The following is a 16,423-nucleotide window of genomic DNA, read 5'->3' as shown; positions in this document are numbered from 1 at the left end:
CAGGGGACGCAGAAGGCAACCCCGGGGCCCAGTGCCAGGGAAAGTCTTTCCTTACTGCAACCGCACATTGCCTAGAAAATGCAGCATATGCTCGTGTGACATTTCCACGACATGAAGCGCGCCGTAGGACAACAGCTCAGGTTACCAGTCTTTAGCAGGAGATTCTGGAGCTGCGCCACTTGGCAGACTTTCGGCATCTGAAAGACTTTCTGGGAAACCCACTTTCCTGGGGAAAACCACGAGTCAGAGCCTCGTGGCCTCAGCACGGTGGGGCAGATCTGATTGTTCCCAGCAGACCCACCTGCGGCTGGAGGAAACGACGTGCTTGGTACAACGTGGGGTGGCAGCCGTTCGCATAGCCCCCGAAACAGCCCGTGATGGTGGGAAGTGGGGGGAGCCCTCAGCGTTTTGCTCCTCAAAACTGACTTTCGGGAGCGAGGACCGCCCGCCCTCCCGAGGCCGGCGGGGGCGGCAGGGCAGGGCCGGGCAGGGCAGGGCCGGGCAGGGCCGGGCCGGGCCGCCGGGGCGCGGCGGCCCCGGCCCCGGCCCCAGTGCCAGCCCCGGCCGGGCAGGCTGCGGAGGACGCGGGGCTGCGGGAGGGCGGGCGCGGGGCGGGCGCTGCCGCCAGCCCTTCCCACGGCCCGGCCCGCCCCGCCGCGGGGCCGGGGCGCTCGGCGGGGCGGTGCGGAGCGGGGCGCGGCTGCGGGGGCTGCTGCGCGCCATGCGGGCTGGCTGAGCGGCGCCGGCCGCCTCCAAGTGTCCCGGGGAAGGATGGCCGCCAATTTCAACGACATCGTGAAGCAGGGCTACGTGCGCATCCGGAGCAGGCGGCTGGGGGTGAGTGCGGGCCCCCTCCGGCCTCGCCCGAGGGGCACCTGCCTTTGGGCTCCCCCCATCCCCCCTTTTTTTTTCCTTCCCTCCTTTGTCCTCCTCTTTTTGCAAACTGAGCTCAGTGGGTGTCTCCGCAGGGGAGACACGAAACAAAAATATTGGGGGGAGGGGGAGAAGAATAAAGGCACCTAAATGCGCATATATATATATGCATTATATATATACGTGTATATGTATAGATATATATTTTTTCTCTCTCTCTCCCGTTGGGATGCTGCCTGCCGGGGATGCTGCCTGCCGGGAAGGCTGTGCCGCCTCCACCTCCCGGCTCTGCCCTTCATGCCGAGCTCTCCGGAGCGCCCGGAGCCGGGCAGCCGCCGCCAACTTTGGGCCGGGGCTGCGCGTCCGCCGCGACGGGGAGCGCGGAGGGCTGTGACCCCCGGCGAGGAGGGGGATGGCCGGGAGGAAGGCGGGGGCCGGAGGTGCCTGTGCCCTCGGGACTGAGGGTCTGGGGGTGCGGGGGAACCTTGGGCAGGGGCGAGGGCTGAGAGCGGTCTGCAGCTGCTGAAGTCCCGGGGTTCCTGGGAGGGGGCCGCCGCAAATCAGGGCTTTAAGGTCTCGTGTGGGACAGGTGAAGACCTTGTGATGTCGTTAGGGCTTTTAAGTTCATTGCATTTGAGTTGCACAACGTGAAAATCCAAAAAGCCTCTTTTAGCTCCTTATTTCATTTTACATTTACTTTAAGTCAGTTCTGTTATTATCACGGTACGTTGCTAGTTTCTGTTGTGGCTACTAGGTAGGCAATAGTGGCAGGACAGTTCCCTCCAGTACCTTGTTTGGCATATGCTGGCTTAAAGCACGGTCTGTTCCTACGGTTCGTGGGCTGCTGCTACCTGCTACCTGCTCCCTGAGCCGGCTGCCAGAGCCGCTCCGGTAATGGGACTTGCATGCTCCACACCTCCCGTCTGCCTTGCTGAGCCAACATGGCCTAAGGCGGATGCAAACTGGAAGGGAGGCTTTGTGTATGCTTTAATTGATGTATCTACTTCTCAGGACAGGAAAGTAACTAATTTCTTGTGTTTACTGAGAACTGATGGGTTGGCAATTCTGAATGGTCCATAGTGTGAGTTTTGCATCAAGTTTTATTATGGGGGTGTGCACGCAGTCATCTGAAAGCTTTTGCTGGCTCATTACAATTATAGTTTAATTCTCTTGCTGTATCCATGTTCAATGGCTTCTCTACAGTTTTGGTAACTTGCATCTCCCTGACTTGTTTGGAAACTGGAAAGTGTTTTAAAGTATTCCAGTAGTCGTCTCTAAATGGAAGATGCTGTTTTTCTTGTACCTGGACTTGCAGGCACAGTTCGTTCTTTAAGAACCGTGTGATCCTGTGATAGATGGAGGCAACATCATTATGAGAGAACTTGTAGTAAATTTGCCAGAATTAGTGTATCATAACTATCCTTTCATTACTGAATGTATGTTAGTATTCAGTTTGCTCCAGTGTAAATGAAGAGTGAGATTAAACTTTGACACATCTTTCCATACTGTAACAGTGAGACCCAATGGGCATGTGAGTAAGGCGCATCTAACTCTGAGATAGGTGTAAATTCTGTTAATGCCTGTGCCTTGCCTTTACTAAGGCGTTCCTAAACCCTTTGAGGGTGGTGGTGGTGAGGAAGTGTTCAGTGCCCTCTCAGTAGAAGTGCATTTGACAGCTGAATGCAAAAGCAGAGGAAGAAATGGAGAACGACACTGAGTCCGTGGAAATGGAACAAAAGTTAAATGTTTTCTTTGAAAAGATGGTTTGTTTATTTGATCTCATTCCTTCCAGTTCCAAAGGTTTGTGTCGTTATCAATGGCTGGAAAGTGTGAAAGGGGTGATGGAAAGTGCTTTTGTGAAGAAGTCCAAGCAAAGTCCCAGAGAGTTCCCATGGCCATAGATTTGTTAAAATGAAGAGCCCCGAGTTTGTTGCCCTGAGCTGCCCTTGGCTCTGGGCGTCCTGTCCCGACGGCTTTCCAGTGCTGTGGAGAACATTAGGACGGAAGGTAGTAGCTGCTGTGATCTGTCTGTCACTGCTTTAGATCTGGTGACAGAGGCCTGTGCTATGAGGGAGAGGTGACCTATTCAAATCTTGGTGCTCCATTTGTTTGGAAGTAAGTAGTTTCATCAGCAGTAATGCTTTTCTCTCCTTGTAGTTTTCAGTTTAGAGTATTGGCCCACTACTGAAGAACAGACGGTTGAAACATGGCTGCAGATTTCTTCCCGTAACTTGCATTTTCTATAAGCTGCTTAAAAGCCTTGATTTACAACACCCAAGTAGAAGTGGGTAATTATGATAACCCGAGTTCTTTAAATGCAGGACAAGCTTGCGTTGCTTGCGGCAGCAGTGCAGCTATCAGCACCCACTTCTCAGTACGAAGCCCCAGCTAAAACGTGTCCTTTCTCCTTTCTGCATTTTCCTCCTTGCTGCAGGTGTGTGTGTGCGTGGCTGGTACAGAAGCTGGCTGAGCACCTGGGGCTGCCGCCTGCCTTTAGGAAGAGCTTGAATTCAGTCTTACTCAGTGGCTAATGGGAGCTTGGCTTCTTCAGAGGGGAAGGAACGATGCAAACAGCTTGTTTTCTGGTAGCTACGTTGGGGAGGGCTGTTGGACAGCCAGGAGCTGGAGGTGGGAAGGGAAAAAATACTTTAGACCTTAAAATATTAACTTTCAAAGAACTTTGCCATGCCCTGAAAACATTAGGAAGGACAAGCCTACTCCAGCCCTGTGTAGGACTCCTGTTTAATTGAGAAGGACTTCAACACTGTGTGGTGAGATTAAGTGGGATTTATTAAAATACATTCCAATATTATGGTGGCACAGCTGTAATCAGTACATTGTCTTTTCAGACTGAATTCAGCTCCTGGGTTTTTCTCTGTAACGCTATGGTAATTCCATCACCAAGGGAACTAGGAGCAGAGCTTGTATCTACAAATTATCCTAAGAAATGACTTTTCTGAATAACTGGGGTGCAGGTGCTAGATTTGGAAAGAAAGGGGTGCAGAGAAGCAGCTTGCTCAAACCCAGATCTCTTTTAAAAGAAAAATGACAGTTCTGGTAGGCCCTACTTTGTAATTTCAAGATTGAATTTAGGCTAATTAGTTTTGTACCTGGACTGTTTTTGCACACTTTAAATATGTAAATTTAATTTAATATTATTTAATAGAATAGTTTCCATAGCAACATTTGTATCACATGTGTCTTCTGCAGAGCCAAATATATTCAGGAGAAAAAGCACTCTTCCTGATTCTTTCTGTCCTTATAGGGAGAAAAATAATTCCCTCAGCCAATGGTCTCCCTCAGTTATGTCATTAGCAGGGACACCGAGGAGGTTGTGTGCTAGAAAACTGCTGACAGTGTAAAAGCACAACCTTCCAGAGTTCCTTAAAACAAAAAAAAATCAGCTTTGCTCTGTGAACGGTGGTTCCATCAGTGACCGCTAGTGACCACTGGACCTATGTGTCGGGAGAGAAGATGCTCTGTTGTACTGAGTGCTTTTGCTTGCAGTCACCTTTCATTTGATTAAGTGCTTTCTATCTATATATGAAACAGGGGAGTTGTTTTATGGCCTCTGTACCTAAAAATGCTTTTTTTGTGCTTACGATTTTCAAATGATGTCTTGTTCTGTGGCACAGATGTGACCTTTCTGAGGGGGAATATATTATGGGGATGTTTCCTCTCCTTAATGAAAAGGCCAGTTCTTGTGTTTCCATTTTAAGGATGGGTGGATGTGCACTGCTTGTGAACACGCTTGCGCCTTCATTGTAGGTTGGACTGGCTCAACTGAGTGTTCAAATAACAATTAAAAATCAAAACAGGAACAAATCTTTGAAATAGAGGGCCTTTGGTGAGCCTGAAGAGCTTTATAAGGAAAGAGGCACTCGATAGTCTTCTTCGAGGTGCAGCCAGCCCACCTGTCCTCGTGGGGTAGGAGGCTCCCAGCAGTGTGTGCTGCTTGCAGTCTAACGCTTTTATTGAACTCCCTGTTGTTAAGGCTTAGCTTACCCTTCCTGCACCCACACCTAAGCTCAGGTTTGCTGGAAGCCACGTTCCAATTTGAGCAAGGATTATGCAGCACAGAAGCTGCTCAGAGGGTATCCTCTACTGCCGTTGTCAAGGTGTGGGCAGAAGTAAGTGCTGGAGGCTCCAAGTGAAGGCAGGTGATGTTCCTGAAGCCTGTTCCTCAGGGCACAGGCAGCAGTGTTGGGAGTGCTGATGGGGTGGCACCGGGAGGCTGCCAGCTGCCCTCCTGCACGCAGGGCTTTAAGGATGATGCTGTTCCCCTCGGAGGACCCTGCGGAGTTTGCAGGCATCTGGTCTGTCCCTGCCTCTTGATGTATGGGAGACTGCTGGAGCAAGATGCCACGGGGTTAGCTGTCAGCCCCTAGTTTCTGGTATGCCAGTAACACGCTTGGAGTGTCTTGTTGCATTAAGTGATGAAGTACTGTTAGTGTCAGAGGGAAACAATCTCTTCGATGAACAGCAACTGCCTTGAGCTGTCTGTATCTGAAAGCAAAACAGTGCTGATCAAACAGAAGTGCCTCAAAGAACCAGCTGAGGTGTGCTGGTGGTGAGCAGAGATGTCTCTGTTGAGGAGCTGTACATATTCACAGCTATGCAAAGCCTTGTAGAGTCTGGCTTGGTTCTGCACAATACTTGATTGACTAGCAATCACTGGCTTCCAAAAACATTCCCTCTGGCTTGCTTGGAAACTAAGCACCTCCTTCCCGATAGAGGGTTTGGCTGTGGTGGCTTACTCGTTGCTGCTGTCCAGGAGGGGTAGAATACCTTTCTGAACAATACAAGTATGACTGCACTCTTTCTCCCAAGCTTTGTCTACTATAAACATCTGGCTTGTGTGCAGGTATTTCCATTGTATCCCCATTTCTCAGATAGTATCACTTTAAACTCATTAATAGCTCATATGTCAAAATGTGAGCTTCATTCTGTGTACTGTGATGCTGGATCTGCTGTGCTACAAGGTTGGATCAATGCTCTGCATAGGCAATGTGAGGAGACAGCGTTACTGAACAATCTTCCAGGAAAAATCCAACAGCAAGAATAGACAGAATCTTTTACATTTTTAAGCGTTAAAAATAGATGTGGAGCCATCTACAGTAGTTTGTGCTCTCATGCTCTTCCCTCTGTCACAAACTTCCCAATGCTGAAGCGATCTTTATCTGTCTTGTTAATAAAGCTCTTAAAATGTCTTTATTCTGGAAGACTTTTGATATGTCTATGCCATAATCCAGTATAAATCCAGGTCGAAATAAGGAATGAATTATGGTTAAAAAAATTGAATGTACAGTTGTTTGCCTGCTTATTTCTTTCATTATAAAGCAAAGGAAGTATAACAGTTGTGATGCTTTCTGCTTCAGCAAACTTCTCTTTAACACTGCAACTGTTTCTGTTCCCTGGCTATTCGCAACATGTTACTTCAGGTTGTCTGTCTCTTAATTTCATGGTGAAGATGCAAGAATTTGAGCTGTAACTTTGGCTCTCGCAAACGTAGAAGTAGCCTTCCCAAGCTTAAATGCATGTTTCCACAAAGGATTCAAGAAAGCACTAAAGATCATATGTATCTAAAAGCAGACTAGGAAATGCTGAAATAATTTGCATATGAACATTAAGGTGACCTGTATTCTAGAAGAGGATAAAGTTTTTTCCTGTATAAAAGGCAGGGTTATTAAAATTAGAACAGTGTAGGACAGCATATGCAGCTGAATTAATATACATAGATTAGTGCTTCTGCATGACAGCAGTACTTAAAACAAATAGTCCTGGCAATTTGTTGTTTGTTAGAAAAGCCTGACAAAGTATTTATCTTTCTAGAACATATACTATTGCTAACTAGATACACTGGATGTTTACAACCCAGAAAAACAATCTGCACACTAAAAATAATGTGTGGAACTCTCAAAATTGGACATTATTAACAGGCAGCCTGATTTATTTTATCGTTGCCATGATTTTATGAAGGTATTTCCTGCATGTGGAGGTCTGGGAGTCTGCTCCACAAGTTTGTATTACTATCAAATTATTACAGGCTATTAAAAACACTCATTTGGGAGGATCCATTGACTTTAATGGAGCTGTGCTAACAGCTAAGTGTCTGTTCCTAAAAATGCAGGTCTCTGCGGAGACTTCTATATCTGTTTGTCAGAGAATAAAGCTCACCAAGAGGAAGAGAGGAGTAAAGTGGATTTTTTTAACTAGCAGTCTGTTTCTTATACCTCTGTCTGGCAAAGGAAATGCTGCTAACAGATTTTTGCAGAATCCTGTCTCATGAGGTAGCTTCCACTTTGCACTTACGAGGCAAGGCACAGAACTGTTCTTGCAGTCGTATCTGTTTAACAACGCTTCTAATTAAATCCGCAGTCTGCACAGCCTGCTCTTGGGGTTGTGTGTAACCCCATCTGTTGGAGGCACCTCCTTGTTATGCAAGGAATGATCAGCCTCATCTGTCTATTAGAGTGGGTCCTCCATGGAAATTTGGGCTGGATCCAAGAAAAAGATCCAAGCACCCAATGTGAGAGTTAGTGAGGTTTTAGCAGCTGAAGCCCAAAAGTGCAATTCTGCTACCACTTGTGGTTGTCCATGGGAGTTTCCTGAGAACACGGAGATCAGCCAGTGTCCTCCAGGGTTTCAGTCATGGCAAGCACTGGGTTGTCCAGCATCTGATGTGTTCCTGCAGTCCTGCCTGGGGGGTTTCTGTTGCTATCCTCTGATAGGGCCAGATCTTCTGGGAACAAATTTGTAGAACGGAGTTGTAAACGATGGCTTTCACCACCTTTGTTGAAGATGGATAAACTTCTGCCCATACCTCTAGCAACAAGGTTATTCAAAGAGCTAAAGATGAACTAAGCTCAGTCCAGACCTCTCCCTTCCAACCACTCCTTTTGCAGGGCACTTTCCTGACTGTGCTGGGGAGCATGTGGGCCAGGGGATTCAGCCTTTCCTCCTCAGTGTCCTTGCCATCACTGATGGGGCAGCATAATTTGATTTTTTGCACCTCTCCGAATCAACTTGGCACGATTAAGTGATTTCTCATTACAGGGGTGGCCTTATGCAAGTGCTGAATGTTGCTGGAGATGTGGCTGCTAAGTAGGACCTGACTTCTTGCAGTGAAGGGAAGGAGAAAAATCAGAAGTTGTACTTCTGAAAGCAACTACATTGATACCATTGATCTCACTGGTGCAAGGATCACATTAACATATAGTCCAAAAAGTTTGTGTGGGTGCTGTTCTTCTGAACACTGTTTAACATTGATCTGAACCAGCTTAACCAAATTCAGTAAAGTCTTGATCATAGTGAAATCGGGAAAGTAAAAATTAGTAGGTAACTGTAACGGTCTCTTCTGAAAGATGTGACTGCTGGAACCACAACAGTAGACTTGTTCCCTCTTTAGTATTAACCTTGTTAAGGACAGAAACTAGATCTGTGCGTGTCAATTTTCTTTGCTTGATGGGTCTGACTAGCCCAAAAACTCTTAATTGCATCAGTGTGAGGGAATGTGGTATAAGTGGTGTCCTCCAATGCAGAACTAGGGCTCTCCTCGCCAACCCCAAACAGGAATTTGTAATACTTTAGTCTTCAGTTTGTGGCAGAGGAGGGAGCTGAATTCTTCACAACTTTGTAAACTAGTTGCTTGTTCCTAGGAAATGCTTAAGTGGTGTAATGTGTGTAGAACTTGGGTATTTCTGGAATGATTTAAAAACAGTGAAAAATCATTCTTAGGTTTCTGGACTGCTTCTTTCTTTGATTAATGCTTTACCTGCAATATTGAAGATTATTTTTTTAATATTTAGAAAATAAGTGAAAAATTTAAAATTAGGATACAATCTGTCTTGTATTTGAGTATTGCATGAGAACTTACATGTTGGACAGTGGCCATATACTAGCTTTAAGTGGGAAAATACAACAATTTGTGCTATAGACTGTTCCTCAGGAAGTATAGCATTAATGCTTACTGCATACACTTGCTTTAGGACTAGATGGGAAAACTTCTGATTCATGCTTAGAAGTTTGGAAAAACTTTTGTATAAAGTTTTGGACTTGTCCACTTCAGGATTTTTTTTTTTCTTTTTTTTTAAACTTCAGCTGAAATTTTTGATTGTCAAAAGCTGAAAAGAGATTAAGTTTTCAAGGTTTTCTGTTCTTGATTTTAATTAAACTGATGATTTTAATTAAACTGACTTCTGTAGAAACTTCATTGAGAAGGTTGGTGTTGAACGTTTAAAATGACACGTACTTTTACAAGTTTTGCATAGCACTGTTTCCGTGAAACCCTGTGGGAGGAGAGGTAAAATGGGGGAGAGACAATCTGCAGGACTAGAACCATATGGCTAAAGAGATTGGTGCTTGAATAAGCGTGCCAGAAAGTTAATATGGGGATGTTAGAGTATGAGCTGTGAAAACTGGAAACAAGAATGATGTAAGGCTGGAGTGGGGAGGAGAAGGAAAAGTTGTCTGCCTATATCTACATTTGAAGCAGCTTTATTAATCAAACTCTAGTGTTCATGTATACAGCTCTTTTCAGTCTGGAAGCATTGAGACAGAAAAACTGAACAGATTTCTTATGTACCAACTTCAACCTGCAAGGTATTAAGCCCATTGCATATTCATATTTTTAGAAAACTGTTAAATAAGGTGTTGGAACATATTCACAGGTATTAAGATTTCTTACTGCTTGGAACTTGTCAGTGGCAGCAGGGGTAGGATCCAGGACATTGCTTAGAAAGTTTGAGTTTTTATCCTTGAGCTGAAAAGGGGAGGAATACCGGTACATGCCATTCAAGACCTAATGCAGCTCCATCTGGCTGCTGGCATTGGGTCTATCAGCCCATGAGCAAGTCCCCTTTGGATTTCCTCTGGCGCAAAGTTCATGGGATTTGAGTCCAAATCAGTAGGTGTCTTGGTGGCATTACCTCTGGAATTGAAGCAAAGAAGTTGAGTTGGAGAAAAGTGAGCAGGGCTTGTCATTTGGGAGCTGCTCACCTTGGGAGATCTGTGTGTTAGAGGACCAGGGTGCTTAGCACTGTATTCAGGATGAGTTAAAAGGAGGTTTTGCAACGCACATGGTTTATTTACCATGGTTTATTTACCATTAATTAAAAACCATGGTTAAAAAACTTAATTTTTTGCCTTGTGAAAACAGGATGGAGAAGCAAGGGTCTGATAGCTTTCCCATAGCCCCCACTTTTCATCACACTGCTTTTCCTGTCCGAGTTTCCTTTTGGGGCAGCATCTGAGTTTGTTTTGGATATCACTCATAGCCCAAGCTATGATTCTAAACTGAACTGGGAAATCTGGAGGTTTGTGTACCTTACAAATAGACAAATCTGATCTTCAGGATTGTGTGGAGAGAAACAAAAGAGCACCTACTTTGGTTCCACAAAACCCCACCAACATCCCAAAAAACAAGCCTAAGAACTGTTCCAGTTTTTCTCCAAGAGGTAGAAGATGGGGGATTATGCAGATCATGATTTGGAGTGTGAAATTCCTGTTTTGATGGTGGCCTTTTTTAGGAGCAGGAACAGCTTTTCTTGTGCTTTCCAGCATATGTTTTCTGGTGAATTACCTTCCACGTTCTTCTTTGGAAGATGGGCTTAGTTCATTAAGCAAGAATGAGACTCCAAATTTGCCTTTTTTCATAGACTGTGTTAACTAGTAAACAAGGGATTCTTACCCATTTGCTATCCTGTTCTAAAGATGGAGTTTTCATTTTAACAAGTTTAATGCAAACCTGACCAGAACACCCTTTTTCTTCTGCTTTTATCTCAAACACTTCCCTCATCTTCTGCCAGTTGTGGGTCCCGGTTCTGCATTTTCACTGTTTGCTCTTCCTTTGCTAGACAAAGGTCTGTATGGTTTCTGGAGGTGACTGCACTAGCTGCTCTGCATACGAAAGGGTATGCCAAGAATGACTATAAAGGCAGTGAAAGGAAAAGAAAACCCAATTATAAGCAGGTGAAATTTAGTTGTTCGTGGCTTTGATGCCTTTTCATCATCAATTCGTTACACAGTGTGAAAGTGATTCTTCTGCTGGTGTATATGGGCATTACCCTGAAGTTAGATCAGTGCTAAATTAACATTTTGCAGTGTTTGTGGAAACACTTGAAAGAAAGTAACAGATATAAGGTCTGCATCTGAGACTGACGTCTTAATTTGATGTTTGTGTAGTTGTAGGTATACCATGGAAGTTGATGGACTGTTCCTATTATCTTCTTGTCTGGCTTCATCAAGTGCTGTCAGAAATACCAGTGAAAGTTCAAGCTATTGGAATGAATACTGGGGTTTTTTTCCCCTTTACTGAAAATAATGTAACTTGTTTCAATTCAAAATATCAATACGGTAAAATCTGGTATTTCTTCCCAGTAACGTTAATGTAGGAGATTAAGTTGTCCCTTTACTTACCAAGTAATGTTTATCTGGGGAACTATCAATGCTCTGTGGTCGGCAAAGGAAAAATTCCTCTTAATGCTCTCACTAACGTCTCCACACCAGGGAGGATGGATGTTAGCTGATTGTACTGAATTAACTGCATACTATTGAGTGGCATACTCTTGGCACAGTGCTTATGGTAAAATACAAGTGGCTATTCTCTGTTCAGTGAAGTAGTGCAAATTAAGACAGTATTCTGCTAAGCTTTCATAGACATTTTTTATGCCACAGTCATACTTTCTTGAGGACAGAGTCTACCGAAATGTGAATGAACTCTTGAACTCTTTCTTTAATTAATACTACACAGCTGGGACATGAGAAATTAATAGAAGTTGAGTTTGTCCATTTGAACTAAAGTGTAGATTAGCCTAGGCAAATGCAAGAGGACTGCAAGAGCCAGTGGAAAGCTGAAGTCTACTAGGGAAATATTGGCTCTGGAATCCTTGTTTTAATCTGGGTTTCTTTAAGTCAGTAGTAGTCTGTCCCCCCCAACCCAAAACAAACGAAAAAACCCCCAATAAACAAACCAACCCCTCTACCCAGCCTCAGTTGCACCTTTACTAGTAAACTGACTGAATTTTGGTTTTAAAATATTGGACAAACTGGTGACATTTTTCATCTGGTCGGTAGCTTTAAAAGTTCTGGCAGAGCAATGGAGCTCTTACGTGCAAGACCATCAGGTTACACCCAGGATGGAGTCCAGCTGCTGGTCACAGGCCCCGTGGGCTTTCTGCTGTGACTTGGATCCTTTTGTGCACAAGCCTTCAGCAGTTCAGGGTACACGGAAGGTTATCACTCCGAAGCCAGTGCAGCAAAGTGCTTGAAAAGGGAAACGCGTTTTGACTGCCGTGGACTTCTCCCTGCCGCAGCTTTGAACAGGGTATCAGTCCATCTAGCAGCCTAGGCAAATGACTTCAATTATTTTCTGCAATCCTGTAAGGCAATGCTGAAGTGCTTGTTACTATGATTTAATGGGCTGTAATTCTGTCACTCTTAACAAAGCACTATATTTTGGTGAAGTCCAGCTTGCAGTGACTCACTTGGTAGCATTATTGGCTCTTTCATGCAGATTCACTTTGATTTTAAAACTGATCCAAGCTCCAGAGAGGCTGGGGGAATGACCGATGACTGCATAGAAAAACGTGGAAGGAATAAGATAAGTTTACCTTGTGTTGGGACAGTATGATGGACTAACCTTGAGACTTACTTGAGGTGTCTGGAGAGTGTCTGTAGAGATGGGAGGTAATGTACTTGTTACAGGAAACCTGTGGTGCTTTCTGAAGCTTGCAGTTAAATTAATTGGTGAATGGCAAAGAATGACAGCAGGCCAGAAATGGGCAGTCATACCCATCTGTTAGTTATGGGTTTGCAGGGCATTTGTCATCCCTGGCTCTCCAAGCAGCACATAACAAGCATCATTAACTGAATTTAACGGGTGGGCAAGTGGCAACAGGTACAGCCGAATTGTTCAAGTCATACACTGAAGACTGAGAAACTAAAGCCCTTCTCCCATGTCTGGCTTTGGGTGCTGGTAGCTTACTGCTGAAGAATTGACTCTACTGAGATAAAGGCCTAATTCATATGCACTTTCTGCCCTTTTTTGTCTCATTATGTGTAGTCTTAAAATTACAAGTCCAACTCTGAAATACAGCTCTTACAAACGCTTGTATGCTCTGGGGGGCTGAAACAAAGCCTGTTGCTGGGAGTTTGTGAGTAAGTACGGTTCATCTCCAGACATGGAGCAAGTCCCATCTGTGCCTTCTGACAGCTGAGTTCAGGAGAGCATCCCCCTACCATGGCTTTAGCAGGTGAGCTGGTGTTCTTGTTAGAGCTGTGAGCGGCTGGTACCAAGGGTTAGTGCATGTGTGCTCTGTGGCCTCTTTGCATCTGATGTACTAATTAGTGAGCTCTATGAACTGTTAATGAGCTGTATCAATGCCATTTTCTCCCTATAGCCCATGTAATTAAAGTAACTAAATCAGATACTTAGTGACAAAAAAGAATAATTCCAAACCATAATTCATCGCAGTCATTTTAAGTTATTCAGCACTTGCCTAATTCTAACACAGTACTAAATAGTGTTAATTCACTGGACCGCACTGATGGCCTGACCCAGCAGGACGGCACAGCCCACTGCACTCTGTAGAGCTCAGCCAGCATGAACTGGCTGCACCGTGTCAGTTTTTAGTTTGCATTGAAGCCTTTACTATTTTTTCTTCCTTTAGCAGAGTCCTAGGCTGATTTTTCTCCTATCCAGTTTCATGCCTAGAATTAACTGTGCCCATATATAAGGCTTAGCAGATGCTCAAGGAACCAAATCAGTTACTTAGCTCCAGTCTGACTTTTTTAAACTGTCACTAGCAAGAGAGGGTTTCTGCTGTAAATGCTTCTTGGCACTTGGAGGCACTCTCTCTAATGGTCTTACGCAGCCCAGAATTCTAACTTTTTTTGTGTATGATTTAAAAAAAAACCAAACCAAAAAAACAGCAACCGTATACTTTGAAGGCTGTAAGCCCATAAAGAAGGGCCTGAAAGTGGAAGGATATTTCAGGTAATGCTCTCTTTCTAGTGATACTGCATCCAAGTCACCATTTTTGCAGGGAGAGTAGACTGGAAGTTGAAGTCTTGCTTTTAATGTCTCTTAGGTCCTGAAATTCTAGACAGTTGTTAGAGAAACTAAAAAATGGAGTCAAGTTCTATATTGCCCTCTGTCACATCAAACAGCATGACTGCTTATCCCTTACACCTCTTGTGTAGTTTATTACACAGTGTAATTTATTTACACATTAGTTTACCAACAAGTTTCCTGTGAGGTGCATGTGAGGAGCACCTGCCAATGCAAATTTGAGGCACCATGCACTGAGTAGAGAAGGGAAAGAAATTACTCCTTTGCGGAACACTTATGATACTCATGTGGCATAAGCAAGTCCTAAATCCCAGCCCTGTCTTCTTAATGACATTTTCCATTAGCGGCTATCACTGTTCTGTTCCAGGTGCCAACCTCCTGGGTGTCCTGCGTTCCTGGAGTCCTTTCCCTGCCCCTTGAGGTCCAGAATGCTGTTTTGGGTGTCCCCCCAAGTCTGGTGGCTTCTCTGCCAGGTCTGGACGGAGCCATAGTGTTCTTCCAAAGCCCTCAAAAGATTGTATGTTGGAGAGATTTCACTGATAATGTGCTTCATCATCTGGCCAGGATCTGTAATTAAGATGCCTCTGAACTCTAGACTTCCAGCTGCTGAGTGCGTCAACCATTTGAAGGGGTACATTGCTTCTAAACTGCTTTATTGACAGTTGCAGTGATTCACTGTAAAGGGCTCTCATAAGCTCCCGGGTGTTCCTTTAAAAATTTTTTTTAAAAATTATCTTCTACCGGGCTGGAATGTATCAGCAAATCCCTTCTTGTCTTTCAGTGAGCCCATTCCATCTTAAAATCTGCCAGAGGTGACCTGTGCCAGCAGCAGCAGCATCATTTCTGTTGAGCATTTTTTCCCCTTTGTCTGAACCAATGACTAATATATACCAGTTACAAGGAAAACCAGTAAAATGCTGCTTGTGTTTCCCTGTCAATGTCCATTGTCACAGAGCATAGTATAGACACAAAATAAAAAAAAAGCTCCATTACTAAATTGTTAGGTGGTAATCTTGGGTGAGCCATTTTACTGTCTGTGCTTAGATTATGCTCCTCACCACCCTGCCATGGCTCGGACACTGTGCCCTAGATCACAGTACGCAGACTTTCAGTTGCTGAGAATGTTTTGGAAGGACCGAAAAAAAAAAGGCTTAGAACAAAGTTGCCTTCTAACTAGTGTGCCAAGTGGGAATGCGTCTGTAGGTGTTTTGGTGTTTTAAACTAAGGCTGGAGGAATGGCTTTGAGTTCTGAGCCTGAACCATTGACAAAAATCCCACTTCTGGTTAATGCAATTCCAGTTGGGAGGGAAGGGGTAGAAAGACAGAGTTTTTGAAGAGGAAAGACTGATTAAAATGCCTCATATTTTAGAGCGGTAGGCATCTGTTGTGACTTGCATTAATAACTGTAAGAGTAAAAGAAGGTGTATAGATTCACAAAGACCTGCCAAGCATTTTTTTGTGCACTGGTCTTATAGCAAGTTCTGGCCAGCACCAAAGCTGGATTTTGTAATTTGATGAAAAAACTTTGCAATACTGAGCAATATTGTTCATTCTGAAGAGGCACAGAGACAAGATTACAGCTTCATTCCCTATTAGCAGCTGTGGATGACTTCTTAGTGTAAAATATAGTTTCTGAAGAAGTATACTGAATGAGAGGAAGGAGTGAGGTTTCTCTCTCCCAAATGTGTTTCTCAGGGGAAGGAGACATCTAGATTACTTTCTTCAGTCCCCCAGAGAAGAAGATAGCTTGATGTAAACCAGCTTTGATTTATGGAGTCATTATAACCTGATCACAATGAATAATGCAATGTTGCTTACTCATAACACATTCACATTAAATGGGTATTCTGGGAAAGTAAAATTGTCTTGTTGCCAAGTGCAGAGAGATCTTTACAGACAACATGTGGACAACTCTGCTGCTTATTTTACAAAGCCAGTGAACCAGTCTACATTTCTATGCACTGTTTAAGTCATGCTAAGCACATTTCAGTGCAAGTTAGATATGTTTACAGCTATGTGATTCTTTCTGGTACTCCATCTACTTGTAATTGTTTTATACTTACATTGTTACATTAATATACATACTTACATTAATTGTTTTATACTTACATTACATACTTGCTGATACCTAGACCTCTTTAGTAGGAAGCAGTTGTCCCCCAGTTTTTCAAGAAGAAGCAGCCACCTCATGGAGATCTACTGCTTCAGACCTGTCTGAGGAGTGAATATAATTGAATGAATGAGCTGCAATCTGCCTTTGTTGGCAATATTTCATTTTTCTAGATGCAAAGCAAAATTTTAGATCCAGTCTCCTCACAAATTTCCTTCAGGCTAAGAATTCTATTTCAGGGCTCTTTACCACCTTTTGAATCAGAAGTGACATATGAAGGCTTTTTTTAAAATAGAAGAGTTAAGATCCAAACACTAGCCCTAGCTGGCTAATTGCCTGTGTGAACAACTCCCTGTTGGAAGGGACCTTGT

At 44.1% G+C, this 16,423-nt stretch overlaps 1 protein-coding gene across 11 annotated transcripts in view; it reads left to right on the top strand.

Moving 5' to 3' along the window:
• DOK5 (docking protein 5) overlaps positions 1-16,423 on the top strand; it is a 62,384-nt gene that overhangs the window by 12,827 nt on the left and 33,134 nt on the right. For 2 of the 11 annotated variants that reach the window (XM_072879302.1, XM_072879297.1), the window contains exon 1: positions 534-837. The exons of 1 other annotated variant lie outside the window; for it this stretch is intronic. In XM_072879302.1, coding sequence (XP_072735403.1) covers positions 772-837 — 66 coding nt within the window. In that variant the 5' untranslated portion in view covers positions 534-771. Of the gene's footprint in view, positions 1-533; positions 838-16,423 lie in introns of those variants that run through there. 8 more of the 11 variants (XM_072879299.1, XM_072879294.1, XM_072879298.1 and 5 more) reach the window with 7 other exon arrangements.

The sequence above is a fragment of the Ciconia boyciana genome, chromosome 14 (assembly GCF_034638445.1).
Source record: "Ciconia boyciana chromosome 14, ASM3463844v1, whole genome shotgun sequence".
NCBI lineage: Eukaryota > Metazoa > Chordata > Aves > Ciconiiformes > Ciconiidae > Ciconia > Ciconia boyciana.
This window is presented reverse-complemented; position numbering and strand designations above follow the sequence as displayed.